General features: G+C 47.2%; 2 protein-coding genes across 5 annotated transcripts in view; one reads left to right on the forward strand and one right to left on the reverse strand.

The window, feature by feature from the left end:
• Positions 1-24,987, reverse strand: part of CYFIP2 (cytoplasmic FMR1 interacting protein 2) — a 76,019-nt gene that overhangs the window by 32,402 nt on the left and 18,630 nt on the right. The window contains exons 7-23 of one of the 2 annotated variants that reach the window (XM_074960220.1): positions 23,531-23,627; positions 22,363-22,491; positions 19,569-19,673; positions 17,463-17,551; positions 13,843-13,960; positions 12,824-12,943; positions 12,181-12,306; positions 11,656-11,822; positions 11,106-11,253; positions 10,616-10,769; positions 9,893-10,049; positions 8,799-8,895; positions 7,802-7,878; positions 6,087-6,195; positions 5,575-5,694; positions 4,619-4,818; positions 4,206-4,293 (exon numbers count right to left, since the gene is read on the reverse strand). In XM_074960220.1, the coding sequence (XP_074816321.1) occupies positions 4,206-4,293; positions 4,619-4,818; positions 5,575-5,694; positions 6,087-6,195; positions 7,802-7,878; positions 8,799-8,895; positions 9,893-10,049; positions 10,616-10,769; positions 11,106-11,253; positions 11,656-11,822; positions 12,181-12,306; positions 12,824-12,943; positions 13,843-13,960; positions 17,463-17,551; positions 19,569-19,673; positions 22,363-22,491; positions 23,531-23,627 (2,101 nt within the window). Of the gene's footprint in view, positions 1-4,205; positions 4,294-4,618; positions 4,819-5,574; positions 5,695-6,086; positions 6,196-7,801; positions 7,879-8,798; positions 8,896-9,892; positions 10,050-10,615; positions 10,770-11,105; positions 11,254-11,655; positions 11,823-12,180; positions 12,307-12,823; positions 12,944-13,842; positions 13,961-17,462; positions 17,555-19,568; positions 19,674-22,362; positions 22,492-23,530; positions 23,628-24,987 lie in introns of both variants that reach the window. The other variant, XM_074960219.1, reaches the window with a different exon arrangement.
• Positions 440-4,179, forward strand: FNDC9 (fibronectin type III domain containing 9). Of its 3 annotated transcripts, none has more exons than XM_074960223.1 (3): positions 440-820; positions 1,287-1,388; positions 2,329-4,179. In XM_074960223.1, the coding sequence occupies exon 3, from the start codon at positions 2,336-2,338 to the stop codon at positions 2,999-3,001; it is 666 nt and encodes a 221-aa protein (XP_074816324.1). In that variant the 5' UTR covers positions 440-820; positions 1,287-1,388; positions 2,329-2,335; the 3' UTR covers positions 3,002-4,179. The 3 variants fall into 3 exon arrangements, with proteins under 3 accessions (XP_074816324.1, XP_074816325.1, XP_074816323.1); XM_074960222.1 differs by having other exon boundaries at positions 442-820; positions 1,287-1,431; XM_074960224.1 differs by lacking the exon at positions 1,287-1,388.

Genomic DNA, 24,987 nt, shown 5'->3' on the forward strand with positions numbered 1-24,987 from the left:
GAATTAAAACCCTTTTCTTTTAGAACCTTGTGCAAATGCTGCTGGAATACTGTGTCCAGTTCCGGTGTCCACAATTCAAGAAGGGTGTTAATAAATCAGAGAGGGTTAAGAGAGGATTAAAAGATTAGAATCTGCTTTATACCATGTAGGACAAGTCACCCCTTAACCTTCTCTTTGTTAAGCAAACTCAACGGAGCTCCTTGAGTCTATCACGATAAGTACCTCCATAGAATCAGAATCACAGAAATGTGGGACTGCAAGGGACCTTGACAGGTCAGATCTGTTCCATGGGGAACAAATATTTAATAATGGGCTCTTCTATCTAGCAGTGAAAAGTCTAATGCAATGCTCACAATGGTCCCTTCTGGCCTTGGAATCGCTGAACCTATGAAAGCCATTTAGAGAACTGATAATGGCGCTGAGACAAAAGGAGGCTGGGGGCTGGCTGCCTGCAGTTGCTTTCCTGCTAATTAGCCCCCATTTTAAAAAAAAAAGCCAGAAAACAAAACTACCATGTCTGGTTCTTTCAGCTTCATGGACAAATACTTCTCCCAGACAAAAGCTTTTAGGGACAGCACTCACCAATTCATTGAAAGATGCTTGACTACAGTTTCCTATTGGTTGCTATGGCGAGTGATGATGCAATCAAAGAAGGGTATAATACAAGACTATGGAGAGGTGATGGATTTAATCAGCCCGCAACCAAGGGAGTTATCCAGGGATTCTGGCTGTGGAGAGGAAGGCAAGGCATCGCAAGCTCAGATTCATGCCTCATGACTGAACATTTATTGGCCACTGCTTAAGATAAATGCCAAGAAAGGTAAATAGCTTTTCAATGATTAGGTAGCTACTCAGTTGTGTGTGCATGTATTTAGCTGTTCACGAGAGGAAAGTAGGATACAGAGCAATTGTTAAGATGAGATGTTTCTTGAATTAAAGAATAACATAGGAAAAGAGAAAGAAAGCAAATTAAAAGAGAGAAAATCCAGATGGATAACGTTAGTCTAGTTAGCAAAGAAGTAAATATTGCCTACAGCAGGGAGAGAAGAGCTGAACGTTTCTGCTTTATAGAAATGAATTTGTATAAAGGAATTGATCCTGCAGTGAAGTTAGGAAAGGGACTAGGTGACCCACTAGAGGGGCCCTACAAAATAATCCCTGACTGAAGCTAAATGGTAGATTTCAATAAAATTCACCTGCTGAATAAGCATGGTGGTAAAAGTCTATTTCCTGGCTATATTTTATTAATTTGACTACTGTTGTTATTGAATTTATTTGTATTTCAGTAGCAAGCAAGCTCCCCAATCAGGATCCCTGACTGGCCCAACACATGGCATATCGGAAGACCTGATGCTTTCTAAAGCAACAAGTTAGCGACTGAAAATTCAGTGAGTGCTTAGGCAAATACGACAGTCACCGGGCACTTTTCCAGTGAGTGCTATGGAATTTTGATTTACAGTCCAAATGTTTATTGGAAGCTCAAGCAAGAGAAAGACTTGTGTTGAATCAGTAACTAGTTTAAGTTAACCAAATTTGCAGTCTTCTTTACATTCCTTGGGGAGCAAAAGCTTCTAGCCAGAAACCCAGCAATGAGGTGCAGAGGTTTAATGTCTGATCTGAGCATCAGGGACAAACCCACGTCCCATTTGTTATTTCGGATGGGTAACTTTCTAGTCATGAGGTGGGATGGTCTAATGGTTCGGGTATTAGCCTGGGTCTTGGGAGACTCAGGTTCAATTCCTCGCTTTGCTATGTATTTCGTGTATGACCTTGAGCAAGTCACTTAGCCTCTCTCTGTCTCAGTTTCCCCATCTGTAGAATGGGGACAATAGCACTGTCTTACTTCACAGGGCTGTTGGGAAGACAAATATATTGAAGACTGTGAGGTGATAGGTATTATATAATTATCTAAGACAGAGGTGAGAGTGCTATTGGCAGAACTGTATTGATACGTGCAAATGTTGAATTTATCAGTTCTGTTCTAGTAAACCAGGACTGCTGGAAATAACCATTGCCACTGAACTGTGGAGTCCCACGGATAATACTGGGACTGGTAGAAAGCTATTGAATTTTTGACGTTTCTATGAAAAGTTTACAAATAGAATACAAAATGTCAGTAAAAAGTCTTCCTGAAAAGCTGTGAACATTTTTCACAAACGTGTCTCCGCATTTCTTACCCAGCTTTAGCTATTACGAATTCCCTTTACTTCTGAAGACCATATGGGCCTGATCTAAAGCGCCTCGGAGTCAGTGGAAAGAGCCCAGCAGATTTCGGTAGGCTTTGGCTCAGGCCCAGTACATTAAGCATTGCCTTGCTTCTCCTTTCAGAGCCGCTATGAACATTGAAGTCCGCAACATCTCTGACACAAGAGCCACTGTCTCCTGGTCCACAAACAACCCCTGCCCGGAGAACTATTACCACGTCATCTACCGTCCCAACTGGAACAGCGTCTTTGCGGGCCACTTGCGCCAGAACTTCCATCGCGAGGAGAGGGTCCCCCACTCCCTTAGCTCCCTGGTCCTCCACAGACTTACTCCCTCAACCGTCTACATTCTGTGCATCACATGTAAAAACTCCTACCCCTCCAGCAACCATTGTACAACGTTCCACACTCTCGACCAGCACCCGCTGGCCTTGCGCGGCTTGAAGCAGGAATCTGCCACCTCCATGTGGATGGTGAGCAGCCTATTGCTCCTCTGCTTTACGGCCTTCTTGGTCTATGGCTGTTTGCAGTTCTGGTCCTCAAGGTGCCACACAGTGTCAAGGCTGGGGCAGTATAGTGCCAACCCAGAGAGGGAAGCGGATGAACAGACAAGCTCGCCTGAGGGGACTCTGAGCACTGGACTGAAGGAGGAGCTGCTGGAAGTCCCCATGACGGCTATCCTAATGAGGAGTTCCAGTATTATGACAGAGAGCCCATATAGGTCCCCCCACTGCTTCTTTCCAATCCAAAGCAGTGATGACAAGAGGGCCATCTTACCTCAGCATGGGTTCAAATGAAAGGGAAATAAAAGGAGCTCTCAGCATGGGGAACGCCCAGCAATTTGTTTTTCATTTCAGTGGGGCTGCTCTCATGCTGCAAATGTTGACCTGACATGTATCGGTGTTCTTATTACGTTGCCCTGGGATGGAACTTGGGGTGGAAAACAGCAGGCACTCCCTGCAGAAAGGGCCAGGTTTACATGGACTCAGAGGTGGAACTAAACTGTAGGCCTGATCCTGCTTGCTTTGAGGTCAAAGGCAAAACTTCCCTAGACTTTAGTGGGAGACAGCACAAGTCCTGGGACTGTTACAGTTACGCCCTGCAGTGTAGCTGCCTGTACTGTACTTAGTCACTGGGGACCAAATCCTGAGAGGGTCTGAGCACCTGCAACTCTCATGGCCTTCACTGGCTCTGCAGTCACCTCACAGGGTTTGGCCCTTAGGGGACTTCAGTCTTCAGGGCACCTTTCACCTACGGAATTGCTTCAGTGGAAAACCAATCAGCCATTTTGGGTAGGGTTATGGGTAGCTTGGGGCTCTAGGAATGGAATATTGAGTCATCTACCTCTAGGTCACTAGATAAGCCTGCAGTGCCCCTGCATCTGCTGTATCGGTGCTGTGCAGTCATCTCATAGGGCCTTCAGTCACCTTTCCCTGGTAATAAAACTCACCCTTAAAGCCACTACCATTACCTCCCAGGCCTCCCCAGTTCTATGTAAACAAGTCTGCCATATACATCTGATGAATAGACTGCCTGACACTGACGCCCAGCAATATATATACACACACCATCATTCCACTAATTCACCTTTCAGACTACAGGGATCCCAGTGCTCTTGTGGTACCGATAACCGGGTGGGAGGGGAGCCCCTCGCTGAGTCTCACCAATCCATTCTAATCTCTGTATCTCTAGACAGGGGCTGTTCAGTGGCTCTGTCCCAGTGTTAGTCAACAACACAGGGCTGTGGCCTTTCGGCTCACTCTGACACCGCTGCTTTAAGGAGGAAAGAAGAACTGTCAAAGCGGCAACACACTGGTTGCCTCGCCCAGCTTTTCGGTCTCAGCAAAGCCAAGCCGACTTGTGTGTTTCTGGCATTCTGCTAATGAACCTTTCCTGGCATTTCCCAACTGGTGACTGATTTCTGTGTACAATCTGCTTTCCTCATTGTTCAGCCTCCCTAAATAAAGTCCTTCTTCCTGGCTGATGTGGCTCGTTACTGACCTTTGATCCATAGAGGTAATAGGGCTGGACGTTGGCTGGCTTGTCTCTCTGTGGTTCCTGGGTGAATGGGATCGCTGTCCGTACAAACCTGCAGTGAGTGTGGGGAGGAAACGATAGTGCCTGTTAATTGCATTTCAGTCCAGCCACACTGTTTGTTACATGCAAACCCTGAATTGTTCTTTCAAATCTAAGCAGAGCAGAGAGGTTAAAGCTTGTCTCTACAACGCCATGGTGCATCACATGGGAAATGAAAACACTCTTGCCTTGGTGCAGACTGGAAACCTGCCGTTGTCAGCGTGGACCGTGGGCGTTTTGTGTGGTGGGTGCGGGGGCTGTGAGTTACGTCCAGTTTTGAAACAGAGGGAAGCCCTCTGGAGGCCCTCTGGAGGCCCTCTCTTGTTGTTTTTTCTTACCGGTTGGTGGAGCCATTGTAGCAGTAGTTGGGTAGAAAGTCGAAGTTTAGCTCCCAGAAGACATGCAGGGTGATACGCCCATAAGGCGCAGAGACGTTGTGATTGGCCTCTCGGAACATGGCATCAAAGCTGTCCAAAGTCATGTGCTTACACAGCAGCCGGTGTGTCAGACGATTTATCTCCAAGAGCCACTCCAGCTCCTGCACCAGGCAAAGCAACAGCGGCAGGGTTTTATGTGTTATCAAGATCATAATAGAAGTCTTATTCGATCAGCAAGAAGATGATTATACATATACACACTATAAATACAGTGAACTTATATACATACATATTATGATTATACATATAGACACACACACACACGTGGTCTTCCAATGAGGATGTATCAAATATTAAAGACATTGGTTGAACTCAAAAGGCTAAGGGCATTTGTACTTGCACTCTAGGGGTCCCATTCGACCATTTCCCTTCCTACAGGTGGAAAATGCAGTTGTTCCCCACAGAGCACATTCTTGCTAGAATAACACCTTTCACAGCAGAATCCCTGGCATGTGGAAACTGGTAATTTTACACTACTCGACTCTGATGGTCCTGCAATGTATCAGTGGCTGTGAACCATATGCACACAGGCACATTAAGCCAGAGTTTAGCCACATGGATGTAGCGGGGGAGAATTAAACTCAGGACTTTCTTCTCCCAAACCACAGGACTCTACCATCTGTACTCTGTGAAGATCCCCCACTATGAAACTCCCAAATATAGTCCCTTTGTGGATGATGGGAGCCCTAGAAATACCTATAGATAGGACAGAAAGAAGAGAAGCGAATTCACAAATGGGTAGAAAACTACTGTATATGTGATTTCAATGCAGTAATGGACAATGGTGTATATACATACTACATCAGTATATCATACTCTCTGATTCTACAGCCCTTTCAAACAATCACTGAGCTTACCACAATGGAGGTCAGGTCTTCACTCTCAAAGCGGCTAATTGCCTGGTCTAATGATTTGTACATCGCAGCTGAAATACGCTGAGTTATGAGCCTGTTCAGGTCAATTGATCTACCCAGCAGCTGTGGACAAGAGGAAAAGATACTAGTGGGAAAAGGGAAAGATGGATCCAAACTAGAGCCCCAGAGCCAAACCAGCTGGAAGGTGGAGAAAGTTCTGATCTGGATCCAAACTTCGCTGGTTGGATCTATCTCTATCTAAAAGGGGGTTCGGAACCTGGAAGGTAAATAACCAATCTTTCCTGATGCCTTGTCGTAATAATGATAAATGCTTTTGACTCAGTGTTCCGGTTACTTCTTAAATATAGGAAATCTGTTGTCATTAATCTTGACTGTACCCAACAATAGAACATGACCGAGACACTGACATTTTCAGTTGACAGCAGGACCTGGCTAAATCCCCTAGAGACCATGAGACCTTTAGGAAATGTCTGAGGCTGCTGCGTCTGTTGTACCTGGACGTGTCTCTGTTTGAGTAACGTCTCGTAGCGATTGGATGGCGGGTAAGGGATAATCACGCCATAATTCTTACATTCAGCCCGGAAACGTTTATCCAGTAAGACACTGGAAAAGGAAAATATTATCAGTGCATTTGCCCCATCATCCCTTCTCCTTCCTCTTAATCTTTTCCAAGGGCAAGTACATCCCCTTCTGAGTCCTGCCTTCTCTGAGTCATCCCCTTTATGAGCTGGGAGGGTTCTCCCAACCCCTCCTCCCTCTCTTTAACCATATTTTTATACCCCTCTGTCATGGGGGTGTATAACCCCACACTGGTAGATAAAGGGTTAATAGGTGCCCGAGCATTCAGGCAGCCACTTGGCTGTAACTAGAGGGCATGCTAGGTGCAGTTTATTATCAGTCTCAGCTGGGGAGGAGCTAGATGTTCATCAAAGAAGAAGCTCAAGCCAGTGAGGAGAGAGACCCAGGGAGAGGAGGCTCAGCAGAAGTGGGCTAGAGTTCCCTCTCTCTGGGGAAGGCACCCACAGGGGTGGAGCTAGCCCCGTAGTGGGCCCTGAAACAGGGTCTAGACTCCAGCTGGGTAGCCTCTTGGGTCAGTCTTCCAGAAGAGGAACAGGGAGATGGAGAGAACCCAGAGGGTCTAAAAGCATAAGCCCCGGGCAGGCAACAGTGGCTTGGCTTGGAGTCTGCCTGGGGACGCTAGGGAATGCCTGGGAACCCGCGACTCTGAAAGAAGAGTGGGGTTAAAGAGCAGCCCGGAGGGGTGGAGGATGTAGTGGACACTTGATACCCCAGAAGGAGTGAGACTGAACATGACCTGGCTGGAGCACCGAGTCATTAGAAGAGACAGACCACCACAGGGGCCGAATGGCTGTTGGAAGGTGGCGTCTGAGGAGAAGGTCCTGAAAGGCAGGTCCCAGCCATGAGGTGGCACGCTGGCCAGTGAGTCACTCTTCGACACCCCCACCTCGTCAAACTCACAGCTGCCATTGTTATCTGCCACCCTGCTGTCCATCGTTCTCGGACACACCACCAACGGCTTGTGTAAATGGAGAGTGCGTGCGCGGCAAGGCAGGGCATACATCTAGAGAGCACTGGTGTGCCATGTACTAACAGTCTGCGTGGGCCCTGCTACCGCACACTAAAAGTTCCCAAGTGTGCACGGACCTACTCCCATTCACACTAACTCGCTGTCTAGACAAGCCCAATGAGTGAACTGCTGGTTCTGACACATGTAAGTGTTGGCAGTTACTGGGTAGCTGACACTGGGACTCTTCCACGGATGGGCTGCCTTCTTGATGGGCTGCTTCAGGGAATAACTTCGTTGGTGGGAGACCACCAGTCTTGCATCAGGGTGAATGTAATTTGGGGATATCTGTAGGCAAATCCTGGACATTTTCTTGCTGGCTGCGCTTGCACAGGGGCTGAAGCTCTCCTTTAGAGGTTCTCCTTGTTCCTCCCCGCACTGTACCCTGTGTTAAGCCAAGGTTCTGCATTATGGCCACCGTGCAAGGGTAGGACTGGCTCATCAATGCCATGTATGCCTTTAAATGGTTAGAAGGATCATGGCTCTTTGGGGCAGGGATTGTCTCTTTTATTGTGTGCCTAGAGGACCTAGAACAACACATCCTTGAACCCTCCCTGGAGCCGCTAGAGGATACCTCAGAGCAAACAGTAATAACAATAATCAGCAGCAACGGGATTCTCGTACCTGCCAGCCATTGCTTTATAATAGGCAAAGATCTGATCTGCCAACTTGTACACAAACTGGTCAAAACACAAGTTCACCTGACAGAGAAAGAAATATACATCACAAGGGTGTAAACAACATAGAAGAAATAGGCTCTTAGAACAAGTGTGAGCGTGTGTGTGTGTGTGTGTGAGAGAGAGAACCACTGTTTTAATAAAACGCCATCCGTAACAAAGCACTTTACCCTACATTTCCTGTCACCTAGCAGAGGGGTTTCCACACTCTCATGATAAAGGAATGCAGACCATTGAGCATTTATGTTTCTCGCCTTTTAAGAATCCTACCATAAAGTCTTCCTCTCCCATCCCCTGTCCCCTTTATCTCTCAGTTTGAGCGGAGTGGAAAACAATGTTGACTTGAACTGAAACAAAATTTTTTGGTTTTTCTTGTTGAAATGAAACGAGCTGAAGGAACCGTTTTGAATGGCATTGCGAAACAAGACATCAATTAAAAATGAAACGTCAAAAGAGCCTCTTTCGAAAACATCGAAATGAAAGGCTTTGACATTTACGGAAAAAAAAACACCCTGACACGATTCGAATTCCAATTTGCAAATAGTTTTGATGCGAAGAAAAATGCATTTTTTGGCAAATTTACTATTTGCTGAAAACAATTGTCCTCCATGTCCTTTCTTGCCTCTTTCCCCACTGACATCTCATGACTCTTCGGCCATTAGTTACACTTTACACACCCCAGACGTGAATATTTTGCTTTCACTGGATCCACATGGAGCTGATTGCTGACTGGGCCATTGGTCAGCAGGAATACAAAGGCTCCTTTGGAAATTTGTGGCTTTCTCTTGAATATTTCTTAGTATTTTATTTTATTTTTTTAGGGGATACCTCTAATTAATTCACTGAAAAATTGGTCTGTTCAGTCAAATAGGACACGTTTGTGAAGCACGAGGGAGCTCTTCATTCATAGCACAGTCAGACAAATAAAGAAGAACAGAACTTACTTCAGCTTCAATTTCATCGTATAGGAACTGCTTTTTAAACTTGGTCAAGGCATAATATGCGCTGTCATTATATAGGTCCAAGGGATACAGCACGTACCTGAAGGGAAGAAAACAGTTCATGTTAGAGTCATAGAGTTTATGGTCAGAATGGATCATCTAATCTCAACTCCTATAAACCACAGGGCACCACCCACCACCCACACACTCAACCCAACAATCGCAATGAGACCAAAGTATTGCAGCCCACAGGAGACTAGACTACGATGTGCCACAGGCAGAGAACAGGAGGGACCAAGGTGCACTGGTGCCCAAGGCGCCCGCAGTGGCAAGGGAAGGATGAATCGAGATATACCCAGATAATCCTGGCAAATGACCCACAGGCTGCAGAGGAAAGCGTAAAACCCCCAAGGTCATTGCGAATTGGACCTGGGGGAAAAATCCTTCCAGACCCCACATATGGTGATGATTGTGACAGTTACCCCTGCACCGAGCACCAGAACAAGGCATATGGCCCCTCTGCAACCACTCCAGCCCAGCCACGTCTGTTGGAATGGAGAATTCTCCAACCTCGTGCCTTTCAGCTCCACCTACTCCAGCTCCTGAAACTCCCCCCACAGTCCCTAGATCACAGTTGCTGGAAGTAGCTAGAGGACAGCTGGCTTTCTGCTAGCTGAGGGTCCCCCGCACCACCATCCATGCCAGGGAATTCACTGTCTGCCCTTTAAGAAACTTCTGTGCTTCTCTAGCTTTGCAAAGGGACCTTAGTGTCTGCTGCACCTGCCCCTAGAGTAGAAAACAATTTCTTTCACAAGGAAGCAGTTATAATGCATAACAAATGGCATAAGAGTTAGTATTATTTATTACTTGTATTACCACAGTGCCTGGGAGCCCCAGCCAGGGACCAGGGCCCCACTGTGCTCGGCGTCAACAAACAGAACAAAAGGCCCGGTCGTGCACAACTGTATCACAAAGTCACATGTACACTCAAATACTTATTATGATCCTCTGATAAAACTTCTGTCCCCTAGGATAGGCTCCTTAGTGCCCTGAGGTCCAGCTAATGAACCCACCCACAGCCACCCTTAGGCTCTTACTCCATCATGGAGGGTTCCTTGGTTTCCAGGATGTGGTCCGTGAGAATCCAGGGCATCGACATCTCGATGGGGAACTGGATCCGACGGCCCATGGTCAGCTCCAGAAAGAATTCTCGGAACCAGAGCTGGGACAGATCGCAGCACTGCTGCAGGGCTTCTGGAAATAGACAGGATATTTCCCCCACACCGGGAGAACACAGAGTTTACTGTCTGCAAGAGAACTAGGGGAAACCTACAGCAAAGGGCAGGCCCTGTAGGCCAGGCATAACATTTATTTTAAATGCAGTTCAGCTATTCTATTCCATCACAGTTCTCAAACCACACCCATCACCATGGTACCTGAGCACCTTACGGGTAGGAGGAAGAAAAGATTATGATCCTCACTTTATAACTGGGGCACCGAGGCTCAGGGATATCAAGTGACTTGGCCAAGGTCACACAGGGAGTTTGTGGCAGAGCCAGGAAAAGAGCCAGGAGCCTTACCCACAAGACCACCCCTCATTTGCTAGTGCTGCAGCATTCATCTTCACTTAAGAGGTGGCCAGGATCTGGTAACACGCCTGAAATCAGACCCAAGTGCAAACCCTTGACTCAAAGTAACATTTGCTGGAGAGGCCACTCTTGAGCAAACCGACCCGTCGGACCAGGCTGCCTACGACCGTCCCATCTGTGCAGCGCAGCCGGACAGGACCGGGTGCAAGTCCACCTCTGCTATAACCTCACCGCTGATGTTGAGAAGGTGGGTGAAGAAGAAGGACTGCTTGTGAAACTCCTCAATGGCCAGGACTATTGGCCCATCCAAGCTGCTCCTTAGAGTCTTCTTCGAGCCGCTCTTGTCTGCGATGAGCGACTCCAGCATAGTCCGCACCATGTAAAGCTTTAAAACAACCAGCAGCATCCTGACTGATACAGCAGCACATGGTGCTCTATAGGCAACCAGCCCCTCCACCCCCCGGGAGTTTCCACCCAGTGGCTGGATCCTGTAGGCTGCTTCCATTATTAATTTGAGACCCGCAAAGAAGATGGCCCTAGCATGTATTGTAGGACAAGTGATGCACCAAAGGCAACAATGGGAGCTACCTGCATAAGACATATGCAAAGACTTTGGAAAAGAGAAGACTATAGGGGCCAACAACTAACCCCCAGAATGGGCCACCGCTGGATGACTTTATGGCCCCAGGACTCCCTGGAGAAGTGGAGACAGTTTACGTACCTGTGTGCTTGATGGACCCACTGCTCGTCGAGGAACCTTAATATCGAATCCACCTTTGGGGTCCTTCTCGCCTCTCAGGCAGGGGTCATTAGGGGGCTCCCGACCTCCCTCCCAGTCACAGATTGTCTTCCGAATTGCCTGAAGGACACTGGGATGGTGAAAGCAAAACTTTAAAACTTGCCTTTAATGTGAGGAGAAAATGCCCAACGTCATGCTCATAAGAGGAGGGAAAACACATTGTGCATGGACACCTGGTGGGATGGGTACTCGCACCGGCTAGGTTTGGGAGGGTGGCTCACCAGGGTTGGACTGTACCCATCGGATGGTTACAGGTGCGTTGGTCACATGAGGATAAGCAGCTCACCGTGGTTTGTTACGGGTGTGTTGCTCACGAGTGCTGGGCAAGGCGCACCGGTAGGCTCTGGATGTGGCGTATGGCTGGCTATAGCTATGGGAGGGCTGCCCACACAGAGGGTCACCCATGGGGGTTGGGCTGCAGACAGGACCACACTAAATAGAGATATGCTTTAAGTTACATTTTGGGCCCCACCTGATCAGGACATTCTTCTTTTTCCTGACTGCTTGTCTCAATGGTTCTCGGAGGGTCACCTGGGCAAAGTCTTGCAGGGCTGCATAGATAGTGTTTCTGATGGCCTGGTTAAAGACACTCTCCATCCGGCCCATCAGCACTTGCAGACCCTTGATCATGGCAATTACCTGGGTAAAAGGAACAAAACTAGATAAGTTTCCTTGCATTCGCAGAGGTAACTCTGGCGGGAAAGGAAGGAGTATTATTTCCATTTTGCAGCTGAGACCCTGAGAGATGAAGCCTGGGATTGTGAAGGGAGTTAAGTGCCCAACTCCTACTGAATGTCAGTGGAGATTGGGTGTGTCACTCCCCTAGACGGCTTTGAAAATCCCAGATTAAGTGAGTTGCCCAAGGTCACACAGGAAATCTATAGCAGAGCAGGGAATTGAACCCAGGTCTCCATCTTACTGCCTTAGCCATGAGACCATTCTTCCTTGTGAGGGCTGACCGTCTCTTTGGACAAAACGAGCCACTCTTAGCACCTACCTCCACAAAGGCAAATTTCTCCTCGCTGGTGTAGTTGTACCGGGTGGCTCTCTCATACTCCTCAGCGGTGCCTGGGCAATCTTTGTTACAGAACTTATCGGTGGGATGTACCAGCTTCCAAGAATACTGGAAGGAGAAAACAAAACCAACGCAACTAGTAAGGAGCACAGCTGAGCAGACTGAAATGGCGCATCATCCTTTTAGAGGGCTTTCCATCCTTTCAGACAAACACTCCCTCGCCTCCACTCCTGTTGTTTATAGATAATAATTCCTTTGGGAAGCTTGAAAACAAGCTGTTTCCAGATCTGACTCCATGGTGGTGTGCGAGCACTTTGCTTTGTTTATTGTAGGGTTGCTAATGACTTCTGGGCCATTGGCATTAAGTTCTTGTACTTTTCTAACATCAAGCTGACCCTTAATGTTTATTCGTAGAATTCTCAATAAAACAACTGTCAGCATCACCCCCGTTTTAGAAATGGTGACAAAAAAGCCAAATTTTGACATTTCAATGAAAAACTTTGAATTTCAGTGAAAACTGTTTTCAAAACAGTCGACTAAATTTTCACTTTTCTCGTTGACCGTGAAAAATTCCCAGCCCTCAAGGCAAGCACCTGGTGGGGATGTGACCCTTGTTGGTACTCACCACTTCCATGACATGGGCGCTCCACTTGGAGAGCAGCTGCAGTCCCCGTAAAGCCAAGTCAAAGAGCTCCCTGTATTCCTCATCTGACTTCTGGCTGTCCAGCCCCGAGCCGGTGACCACCTGGAGACCCCCACACAGTGGCAAAATTAGAGTCATAAACCCAAGGCCATGCTCTTCAGCCACGACTGCAAGCTATGGAATAAGAGGTCTAGCTCCCCTGATTCCCAGATGAAATGCCAAAAATGCAACGGGCAATGTATCCCCCACAGGAAAAGCAAACTATTGTTACAATCCTAGCTCAACATGACTCTTAGTAAGCGCACAAGCAGCGTATTTCCTACAGACCTGGGACTCAGTGGTGTCTCTCCTATAACGTAAGAGAAAATACAACTCCTTCCTTATCATCCCAGTGTCTCAGAGATTTCCCTGAGATGCCCCAAATATAAGCCAGCAATTTGTGACTCCTTTAAATAACAACAGAAAAACACCCATACACAAGGTCTAGGCACCCTACCAATTAGATCATAATTACCAATGATGACCCAGCAGCAAATAATAATCACAGGCAAATATGAAAGGACTCAGTCAGCCAATACATCCAAAGAGCAAGACAGGTCCTTTAGTCTCTCCCACGAATCTTCCTCCAAAGCCCTGGCAGGTAGTTTATTTATTTCAGTTTAAATAATAAAAAGACACCGGTGCAAAGCTCCAGGTGCTCCGATACACAATGAATTATATATGTTTTGTTGCAATATTATTCATATGAACTATATTGTCAATAATGGAGTATTGTACCGAAGAGATAAGTGGCTTTTGCAGCCCGCCTAGAAGCTCATCCAGTTTACACGACTTGCGTCTACTGATGACTTCAGCGGTAGTTTGTGCCACTCGCGTCTCTCTCACCCCCCATGGAACATGGATGTGACGTGCTGCACCATTCACTGGACTCCTCCTCCTTCACCCCGGGGGACGCCCACCATCTAAGGTGGCGGCCGGAGGCGGCCGCTGCCCAAACGTACCTCACTGTTGCTGTAGCGGGCGAGCTCAGAGATGAAGCGGATGTGGTCGTCTCGGATCTGGACCATCTGCTCACAGATGTTGTACTGGGGACTGATGCTGCTCTGAGTGCACATCCACCTGGGCAGAAAAGCGGCCTCTTTAACGGAGAGGGCACCCGGCGGAACGCGACCTCCCGCTCAGCTGCCGCCTTCCCTGGGCGCTCTGAAAGCCTGTCACCTTCAGAGCATCGGGACTCAGCGTGCAGCAGCCCTCTCCCGTGTCCCACCCTAAGCCGCTGGACAAAGCGTGTGTGTGATGCACGGTCCTCCTCCGTCCCGAGGCTGGCTCACATGGTGTTACACCGGGTTCTCATCTACCTCTTCCGCCAGGATAAGCCTCCTTCAATTCCGCCCTGGTAATGCAGCTGGGCGTGCTGTACTTACCTTCCAGCCACGGAGAGCAGTAAACAGCCAGCCATCTCTAGGCTGCTATCCATGCTGCTGTAAGGGGCGTGCTCAGGGAACAAATAAGAGCAACACAGGCTGTGCATCGCCCAATCCCTACTTCCCAACCCGGAGGATAACCATCTCCGGACAATATCATCCCGTGCGCCCAGCCTTGAAGTTCTGGTTTGCGTTTTCTACCACAATAGTGGGGTACCACTGCAGTGGACAGCAAGGAACACTGCTTCCTTCCTGCTCTTTTTTTGGTCCTGGATTATATATTCCTACCCCAGCAAAAAACCTGTATATAATTTAATATGCAGAGAACAATCAATTGGCCTGGATTCTCTTTCGTAGTCTTTAAGGGACCTTAAAGTGAGGGTCCTGGCTCCTTTACATGGCCAGTATAAAAGAGTATTAGTGGAAATAAGAACTAGGTCCATTCAATGAATTTAGCCCCCGTATTCCTGATCATGAACTATCCAGACTTGGAACTTGGCCTTATCGCAAAAATGTTTTCTGCGCACAAATGTCAGCCCATGGGATTCTCATGAACTATCGTCATGGCGACTGCTTCGAGTATTCGGAATTGGCTCTTCATGCCGCGTGACAGGCCACGGTAAGACACGAGGTGTTGTTTCTGCTCCGTGGCTAGATGCTGCCTGACACTCTTGTGCACAGGAGAGGGACTTGAATAAGTTGCTTGTGTTGGGAGCATTCCCACGAGACTATGTCCACACAAGCTCCTGGCGCAGGTACTTGTGGTGGCTGAAGTTCTGGTAAGTGCTTGATGGTGCTATCCCAGAATCCCATTACTCGGCTCTTACCCGTTTCAGTGTCCTGTGCTTCCCACAAGAGAATCGGCAGGTTAACAGGGATGGCCAGTGCTGCACCAGCCCAGCCTGCCACATATACTGTAGTCCATAGGGAAGAAATAAAATGCCGTGCAACAAAAACACAATTAATTCCATCTGGAGTGAGGGAGGTGGGAGGAAGGGACAGAAAGGGGGAAAATGATGAAAATGCAAGTCTAAAAGGGTGCAGGGAATAAATGGCCCCCCCCACACACACACTTGGAGCAGTTTCGTAGCCAAAGTCCCATGCAACTTCAGTTAGGAAGTGTGTGAAGAAGGAACCTGTGTATTAGCAAGGCAGGGCGAGGAGAGATATGTGGTGCCCACATACTGTGGTGATGGGCACATTAGAAACGTGATTAGTCAGACAGGTAGTCAGCTAATTAGACTCTAGGATGGCAAAATGAGGAGAGCTGGTAGAAATTTTTCATTGAAACATTTTTTAAAATCAACAAATGGCTTTACGATCAAAACAAACATTTTCACTTTGGTCAAAAATTTCCATTTTTTACTGATACATTTTGTTAAAAAATTCTGAGTTTTGATTTTCAGAAACTGAAAACTTGGACCGACCAACCAAAAATTTTTTCCCAAAATGTTTTCAAAACCGGCTTTTTTGTAAAAAACAAAAAACCCCAAAAGTTCTGGTGGGAATTTTTGAAACCCCACCCACAATGTTTCAAAATTCCTTGTGCAAAAATAATTAACATTGTGCAAACAGCTCAAAGAGTGAGGGAAGGTCAGATACATTCTTGGTTGGGAAGGTGCATGAGGACACCTCCAGCCAGCACCCGTGCGGGAGGAGTGGAAGCCTATCCTAGGTGTGCCTGGCCTCCATTGTGAAACTGGAATATAAATGAAAGCCTGGTGATTAAGCACTGTGTAATTTCCTAGCCCCATGAAAGGAGACTGGTCTCTTTATGAGACCGTTGAAGAGCCTTGGTAGCTAGAGTGGATGGATCAGTGAACAAATGACTTTTGAGGCTCCACTTTCTCTTTGAGGAGAGAAGCGAACTGAGTTTGAAGCCTTTAGTTCATTTTATGCGGACTTGAGTCCACTTCACAAAAATCAGCAGTAGCAGTTTAACACAGCGGACAATGTTGGTTTAGGAATGATCAAGGACTGAACCAATCAATGCCTAAGAGGCTCCTTGGGACAGTGGAGACACGAAAGCAGCACAGCACATTTTTGTATTGCTTTTCTGTTATTTGGTCCCACAGAAGAATGCTCACGGAAAGCCAGATGGATACCTTGTTCAATAGCCAAGCTTATCTCAGTCAGGCACTGCTTATGTGCCATGGGCAAAGTTGCAAATGCACCTTAATCCCAACCTATCACAGGGATATCCACATCCATCTCTGACGTTCTTTGGAGCAGTAACTGACCACTGCGCCAAACCGTGCAGACAGGTGTGTTTGTGTGCGTATGTGATGTGATCTAAACTGACAGCTTCACACTCATTTCACATGAGAGCTAAACTGGATTTGAATCCAGATCCTAGACGATTCCACAAACCAACAGCACCACCAAGCTCCAGGGAAAGAAACTGTTTGAGGAAAATGGAATCACCACTATTAAGAAACTCACGTCAAATGGATTTGACTGGTAGGTGCATGTTTCATTCCCTGTGTCCCATATGAAAACCTCCTGCCTGGGGAAGGGCTGTGGAGTGGTCTCACTGTAACTGCTTCCACTGGAAAAGGTGCCCTGCTTATTGCACAGATAGAATCCAGTGCTGTGTTCATGCTCTGGAGGATTTTGTACCCCGGATCAAAAATGTGGATTAAAATCTGCCCAGAGCAGGCACACATCACTCACATTCACACAGCCTGTGCACCTGAGTGCCCACACACCCATGAACACTCAGACCGGCACTCACAGCTACTCCCCCCTCCCGTGCAAGTACACAAGCATGGGCACAGAGCCATATGACACTCCTGGGTGTGTTCTCACTCATGTGCCTAAACTCACAGCCACCCACGCACACTCACATGGATGCACACTCACAATCCCCAATGACTGTGAGCACACACCCAGTGCACCCTACATATAGGCACACTTATATGTCCACATTCTCACTTTCCTGCACACACACACAAACACACACACTCGTGCCTGCAGGAACGACCTGTCTTTCACACACACACGTATACACCTGCACAGACAACTGACCTCACATTCAGGCATGCTCACTCCTGTGCATTCCTGCCCAAGCACCCTTGGGCACACGTGGGCCCCTGGAGCCAGCCACGCACAGACCTCACACACTAGAGAAGGAGTGTCATAACTCCCTCCCCTTTCCGGACACATGGAAGCCAAGAGACATTACGGCAGGCACTCACTTGGATTTGTTCTCCTCATAGTGAGCACTGGTCTTAATGTATCTGGCCAGTTCTATCTGCATATCGCCGAATAAGGGAACCACCTGCAGCTGCTGGAAAAGAAAACATAAGAGGGTTGAAATATGGTAGAGGTTTTCCTTTGGCTGGAGAGCAACACAAAAGGACACGAGAGGGCATCTTCTGCCCCTGAGGTGCTGGATTGGGCCTGCCAGTTGAAGGGGAGGTGCACACCTGGACGCACAGGCATCCCAGATGATGAAAATGACTGAAAACTTATGCCAGGCTTTTTACATAGGGAGGATCATCCTGCCATAGACCTCCCGGCCCCTGGCTTTGGTGATACCCTGTTTATTGCTCAGTAATGTACAGGGCCACATCTCCAGCACCCGGGAGTCCCTAGGCAATGGGCCATGCACAAGCACCAGCAGCTGCTGGAGAGAGAAGAGTGTATGTATAGAAAAGATAAATACATAATAACCCTGAACCACTCACCCCGTCCCTCCCCGCCCCCTCAAAGAGAAATAAAGCAGTACGCTAGCATTCAGGGCTCCTGCTGACTCCAAAAACGGACAAGGATGCAGCCATTGCATGGGCCCCGGGCACTGGTGGCAGCTTGGTCTCTCCTCTTCTCTGTCTGTGGCACACAACACTTTAGTCTCCTGAGGACCTAAATGCTTTAGTCTAACCCAAGTTCCTGGGCTCAACGCATCTCCTACACTAACATCACCATGGGTTGACAGGAAGTGATGAGAGTGACAAGGCAGCAAACAGCAGCCCTATGTAAGAGGGCAAAATCCTATTGTGGTTGAGCAATATTCATCCATTAAGTACAAGGTTGGTTTTCATTTTCACTCGAATGAGGCAGAAATTGTTAATAGTGCAGGGATTCACTCCCCCCCCCCATTTTAGGAGGAAAATTAAGTCAACAGGACTTGATGAAAGGGAAGTTATTGGCAAAAGGACTCAGTGGACGGAAAGCTAACGGCAAGTATTACCACAGCTAATGGGAAGTGAATAGGATACAATACATTTCATAAGGAAAACATGCTTTATTCTCCTATTCATTGCCGCAGCCACAACTATTCAATGCCAGATCTTACCATGTCTGCTAGTGCTGATGTGACCCAAATCTAAAGGGCCAATTTATGGCTGGCTCTGGGCATGTGAGCGATGGAAGGGAGAAGACGCTCTCCTATGAATGCATCCGATGAAGTGAGATGTAGCTCACGAAAGCTTATGCTCAAATAAATTTGTTAGTCTCTAAGGTGCCACAAGTCCTCCTTTTCTTTCTCCTATGGAGGGAACAGCTGCAACCCAAGCCAGGGGTTGCAGGCACTCTGCTAAGGGCTAGGTACTGGACTACCCACAGAGGGGAAAGAGAGGCAGAATAAGTGCAGGGACTTAGCCCTTTGCTTTTTCTGCAGCAGCCAACGGAGCTGGGCTGGTATGGATGGACATCCTGGCATACACGCAGAGTCCCAGGAGGAAACCAGGAGGAACCAGGCGGAACTTGTCCAGGTGCTCCCATTCCTGCACAGACCCTTTGCAACCCACTCCCTGAGCACAGCATGGCATACAGCCACAGGACAGCCCAGAACGAAAGGAGTGAAATTGTTCCCACAAAGCTTAGCATTAATTCTCTACAGAACCTTCTGAGCATTTTGAGGTGCAGGTTCAAGCCAACACACGCTTCCAATTCACACTTCTACCCTACAGGGGCTCTGATTTCCAGATGAAATGAGGGTGCATAAAGCAAGGCAAAGGGTTGTTTGGCTCCTTTGGTCAATGGTGGGCTAAAGAGAAAAAAAAAGCCAATCATTAACCTCAGAGACCACAATGAATTGGACTAGAATTTCAATAGGGCTGGAAAACCCTGTATTTCTCCAGCGAGTACAAACGACTATCAGAAATACGCCACCTGCTCACCCAGATCCATGGCAATCCAACCATCTCCGTCGCCTCAAGAAGGACCTGGATCAGGCTGAGGATCCTTAGGCCTTTATCTGAACTTTAAATATGTTTGTTGTTTGCTTTAAAAATCACACCCAAGCAGGCTGGATCATTAATTGACAGCAATCTCAAACCTGACCTGCACAGGCCACTGACCTTGAAGAACTTGTCTATTTTGCTAAGATTGATTCTCTTCTTGGTGTCCAGTTTGTAAATGTTGCTGACATTCCCATCCATCAGATAGAGACCAAAGCCCATCACCTGGAAGGACATGGAGACAACAGGAGAGGCTAGAGTCATTGTGATGAAACAATAAATAGACAGCATAGGTCAGAAGGGAATTCCTTTTTTATAGGGCATGAGAATGCATTGTCTCAGGGTCCTGTATCTCAGCTCTAGCCATGTGAAATTAGCGATGGGTAGGGTGGGGAAAATCAAATATTTGTGGATACATAGCACGTTGGCCTTGATCTTTTGCTTTATTTGTTTTTTTCAAGAACAAAAGGTGGTTTCTGCCACCATAAAATGTTAAAATGGAAACGGAAAAATTTCATCCCAGAGCAAATTTGAAAAAATTCATAATTTTTCCCCTGGTGAAATTTCAACCTGTCCGTAATGAAAAGCCATGTTCACTTGTGGAAAGTTCAACATTCTGCTCCAGATTAAACTCACAAATGCTGAGGACAATCTCATAAGAATGGCCATACTGGGTCAGACCAAAGGTCCATCTAGCCCAATATCCTGTCTTCTGACAGTGGCCAGTGCCAAATGCTTCAGAGGGAATGAACTGAACAGGGCAATTTAGAGTGATCCATCTCCTGTCATCCAGTCCTAGCTTGTGGCAGTTGGAGGTTTAGGGACACGCAGAGCATGTGTTGTGTCCCTCACTATCTTGGTTAATAGCCATTGATGGACCAATCCTCCATGACCTTATCTAGTTCTTTTTTTAATCCATTTATACTTTTGACCTTCCCAACATTCCATGCCAATGAGTTCCACAGGTCGACCGTGCATTGTGTGAAGAAGTACTTACTTTCTTTTGTTTCTTTTAAATTGAATGCCTACCAATTTCATAGAGTGCCCCCCAGTTCTTTTGGTATGTGAAGGGGTAAAAACACTTCCCTATTAATTTTCTCCATGCCGTTCATGATTTTATAGACTTCTCTAACATATCCCCCTTAGTCATCTCCTTTCTAAGATGAATAGTACCAGTCTTTTAAATCTTCCCTCATATGGAAGCTGTTCCATACCCCTTCTCTGTACCTTTTCCAATTCTAATTTACACTTTTTGAGATGGGGAGACCAGAACTGCACACATTATTCAAGGTGTGGGTATATCATGGATTTATATAGTGGCATTATGATATTTTCTATAATATTATCTATCCCTTTGCTAATGGTTCCTAACATTCTGTCCACTTTTTTGACTGCCACTACACACTGAGTGGATGTTTTTAGAGAACTCTCCACAATGACTCCAAGATCTCTTTCTTGAGTGGTAACAGCTAAATTTAGACGCCATCATTCTGTATGCATAGTTGGTATGATGTTTTCCAATGTGCATTACTTTGTACTTATATAAACGCAAGGGGCAGGCCAGGGAGTGTTCAGCAGGTAACAATGTGAATCGTTAGCTAGCTGCCATGACCACCCTGCATTCTCTGTTCGTGAACTCTGACTATTGACCTCAGCTCTGACTAGGACCATGACTCCTGCTTGAACCAAGGAACACTCACATGGATCCTGACACCTGGTATTGACCCTCGGCCTGATCCAGTACCAGTCTTTGGCTTGACCTTGGCCTGACTATTGACCGTGATACTGACTCTGAGGCCCGGCGGTTGTTCCTGCCTATCAAGCTCCTGCCACTAGTCCTGCCTACCTTCGCCCGAGATCCTGACACGTTCACTTTACGGCCTCTTTGGGGTCACGGCACAAATGCTGGAAGGAGCCCAAAGAATCCAACGATCGGTTCCATCACTGCTAGCTAGGGGCCTGAGCAGCAACATTCAGGGGCTGCTAAGTCGGGGGGGGATTCAGATCTGGGGACTGGTTTGCCACATGAGGCTGATTTTGGCCCATGCAAGCAAAGAGCGGCTCCTAAACACCTGAGTGTGACAACAGAAGCACCACTTGACTGCTGTGCACAGAGCTTTCCCGTTCATCAGTGAGAGGCTCCACCTGCTGGCTGAATGCATGGTACAGCCATCGTATCCTCTGGGCACGCTGGGTTGGGTTGCCGACCTGGTAAAGGGTCCAGAAGGAGAAAGCTGGTGGCGAGGAGCGACAGGGAACAGAGGAAAGAGAGAAAGGAAGAAGGGAAAAAAAGGTCTGTGGAAGGAAAGCAGAAAGGACAGGAAGAATAGAGGAGAGGAGAGAGAACAGACTGAGAAAAGCCAGCCCAGTGATCCACTGAAAGCGCCGTACAGGGACGAGTCACTGCTCTGGCAGCTGGGAATGCCATGGAAGCAGCACACTCAGCCCCCGGGCAGGGGCAATGCTTCAGAACATGCCTGCGTGACCCATGCTTAGAGCTGTGCCCGGCTCTGCTCAGCTAGACGGAACGTCATGGGGCCTGGAGGGGGAGAAGTAAAGGTAGGAAGTGGGGCAAGCAGTGGAGATTATGAATTCCCAATGGAAGGAAGGAGGAAAAGATTAAGGGAGGGAAGATGGAGAGTGGGCAGGACAGGGAGCAAGGTGGCTTTGCAGGAGCATTGATATTCCTTGGAGAGGCTGCATCCTTGTCATTCTAGCCCTTGTCTCCAGAAGAATCTGGCTCTGTGTGCGTGGAGAGACTCCCCTCTCCACAAATCTGATACCACAAGGGAGGAAGGGAACAAAGGAAGGAAAAAGGGAGAGAAAAAACAGAGGTGGGAGCATGAAGGGATTTCACTGCTAAGAAATGGAACAAAAGCCAAAGAATGTGAGAGCGCGCACAAGCGGGATTTACCTTTAAGAGCATGTGCTTCTCGCTGGGCGTCAGGTACATCTTGTTTTCATAGTAGTCCACACAGATGTTGACAATATCCGCCAGCAGCTCCTCATAGCCAGGGATAACTTCCAGCTGCTGATGCAGACACTGAAACACCAACACAACCCACATTAATCCCACAGTGGAAGGGCCAGGGAGAGGAAGGTGGAGGAAACATTTGGAGGCTCGAGGAGCAAGATTTTCACCCTGCAGTTTGCAGACTGACCGGGCCATCTGTGTTTCATTAAACGGTCAGTGGTTCTTAGTCATCCTGACCCTGTGACGAAGGACACAGTTTCAGAACCAGGAGCAAGAGGAGAATGTCACCTGCTAGCCTCACCTGAGGCTGTATAGGAAATGTTAGCTCCACTACGGCACCAGGCATGAGAAACAAACCCCTTTTCTCCAGCTCTCAGGCCTTCAGGAACAACACTCCCTCCTTAGATTGAGTCTTCCAGTGTGGTCACCAGAGAACCAGGGGTAACAGCCAAACATAACACTGTGACGTGACAGGCAGAAGAGAAATGATCTGGCTCAAGAGGAGACTTTCCACTCTGCTAATGTCTTCTCTTGTCTTTGTGTCATGTTCTACCTCAACAGCACAAACCATGGGATCAGGAAGGAGCGTTTTGAAGCCCTTTTCTGATCTGCAATCCCCGAGATGGAGTGGAAGTGTGGAGTGTGGACCTTCCTGGCTCCATCTGTATTTTACATTGTGCATGTCTCATCCGGCGAAAACTCAAGGCATGGATGCACCCAGTAGGTGAAAACAGGAACCTCAATATGAGAGATTGAAGGGTAAATCTTCTACCAAAGAGACAACCTCATCCCACTCATCTTGTGTCTTTTTGATCCCCACACCTTCTCTTTATCGCTGGTAGCTGATACCCTGAGAACTCTACAGTCATCCCAGATGTTCTGTTAGCTGGATGTAAGGCCTGATCCAAAGCCCACAGAAGTCAACGGAAAGACTCCAATTGGCTTCACTGGGCTTTAGATCGAGGGCATAATGAACAACGTAGTCATCTCAAGAGCCAAACCTGCAGCGCTCTTAGCTCTGCCAATGCAATCATGTCTCCCCTTCCTGCACTAACTGGCAACTTTGCTGAGCAAGTGGTGGGAGAAAGAGTGAAGGAAAGCGACCTGCCTGTGTGATCCGGTTGTGGTTCGCCAGGAACATGGAGAGGTTCTGGGATTCCTGAATAGACTGAGGGTCAGCCATCTTCCTCAAAAACTGGGCAGCTCTGAAAGGAGAAGATCCTGTGTTGTACAGTGCTCTTTGTATCATGTTAACTCTTGGTGGGGTCAAAATGTTGATGCCATGTTAACACAGCAGTCAGATCATTTTACCCCAACACGTAGGTTGGGTAAAAAAACCCAAGTTTTATACTATTTAATAATAATAGAAACATTTTCATGATTTTCTTTTAATTTTAAATGAAAACAGCCTTTTTTATCAGAATAATACTTAGCCTTTACAGTGTCCCTCTTATCTATAAAACACTTCACAGTTCTGAGTACGGTCCATTCTCCCTGGTTTACAGACAAGGAGATTGTGACACAGAGAGGTTAAGTGGATATTTACCCATTTACACTGTAATCCAAGTCAAGAGGGGAGCCAGAACTAGACCTCAGACCTCCTGACTCACAGCTTAGTGTTTTGTCTTCTCTACACCAACTCCATCAGGAGATGCAGTTATCACGCTGTGATCTTTGCAGTGCAGACACTGTAACGCTTTGCTAGTGCCTGAGAACCAGCATGTGAAGGTGACCATGAACAGCCCAGATTAGTTTTACTGTCCAAGGTGAGCAAAGTGCTATTAATGAGCAGACAACATAAATGGTGAAAATAATAATAATAGCTAGCTCTTTAGAGCTTTTTATCCATTGCTCTCAAAGCGCTTTACAAAGGAAGTCAGTAACATTATCCCCATTTTACAGATAGGGAAACTGAGGTTAGCTTTTTAAAATGTTATACCTTTAATATCCCTACGTGTCATTAGTAACACAAGCAAAGAATGCTTTGTTTAAATCCAAGCTCTTTAACCTGCCATGGCTGCCTTGCAGGTCTGTTGTCTCCTGCAGTCTGGTCTCCTCTATTTTGCTTGACTGATGACTGGTTTGCGTGGAATATATTCTGTAGTTTTAAGGGGAAAATCCCCCAAAGAGCAAAACCCTTTATGGAAACTTATGCCACTAAAACTCTAACGACATTCACGCAACTCCGAGGCTTATGCTTTGCATTTTTGTTTCGTTTAGTAGCCATCCAGCACTGCACAGCATTTTAGCAGAAACTGTTAATCACCTGCAAAATAATCTCATTAGCTCTCTCTAGTTAAGCTAGTTATCTGACGCCCATTACAGTAGTATCTGAGCACCTCACAATCTTTAATCTATCCTCATAACATCCCTGCGAGCTACTGTCCCTGTTTCACAGATGGGGAACTGATGCACAGAGAGACTAAGTGACTTGCCCAGGGTCATACAGGAAGTCTGATGGAGGAGGAACTCAAACCCCATGCTCTGGCTAGCATCCTACTAACCACTGGGTCATCTTTCCTCCTCCTGCCCTGAGTCAGGAGCAAATGAGACACAGCCCTGGCC

This window comes from Natator depressus, chromosome 8 (assembly GCF_965152275.1).
Source record: "Natator depressus isolate rNatDep1 chromosome 8, rNatDep2.hap1, whole genome shotgun sequence".
In the NCBI taxonomy this organism is placed as follows: Eukaryota; Metazoa; Chordata; order Testudines; family Cheloniidae; genus Natator; species Natator depressus.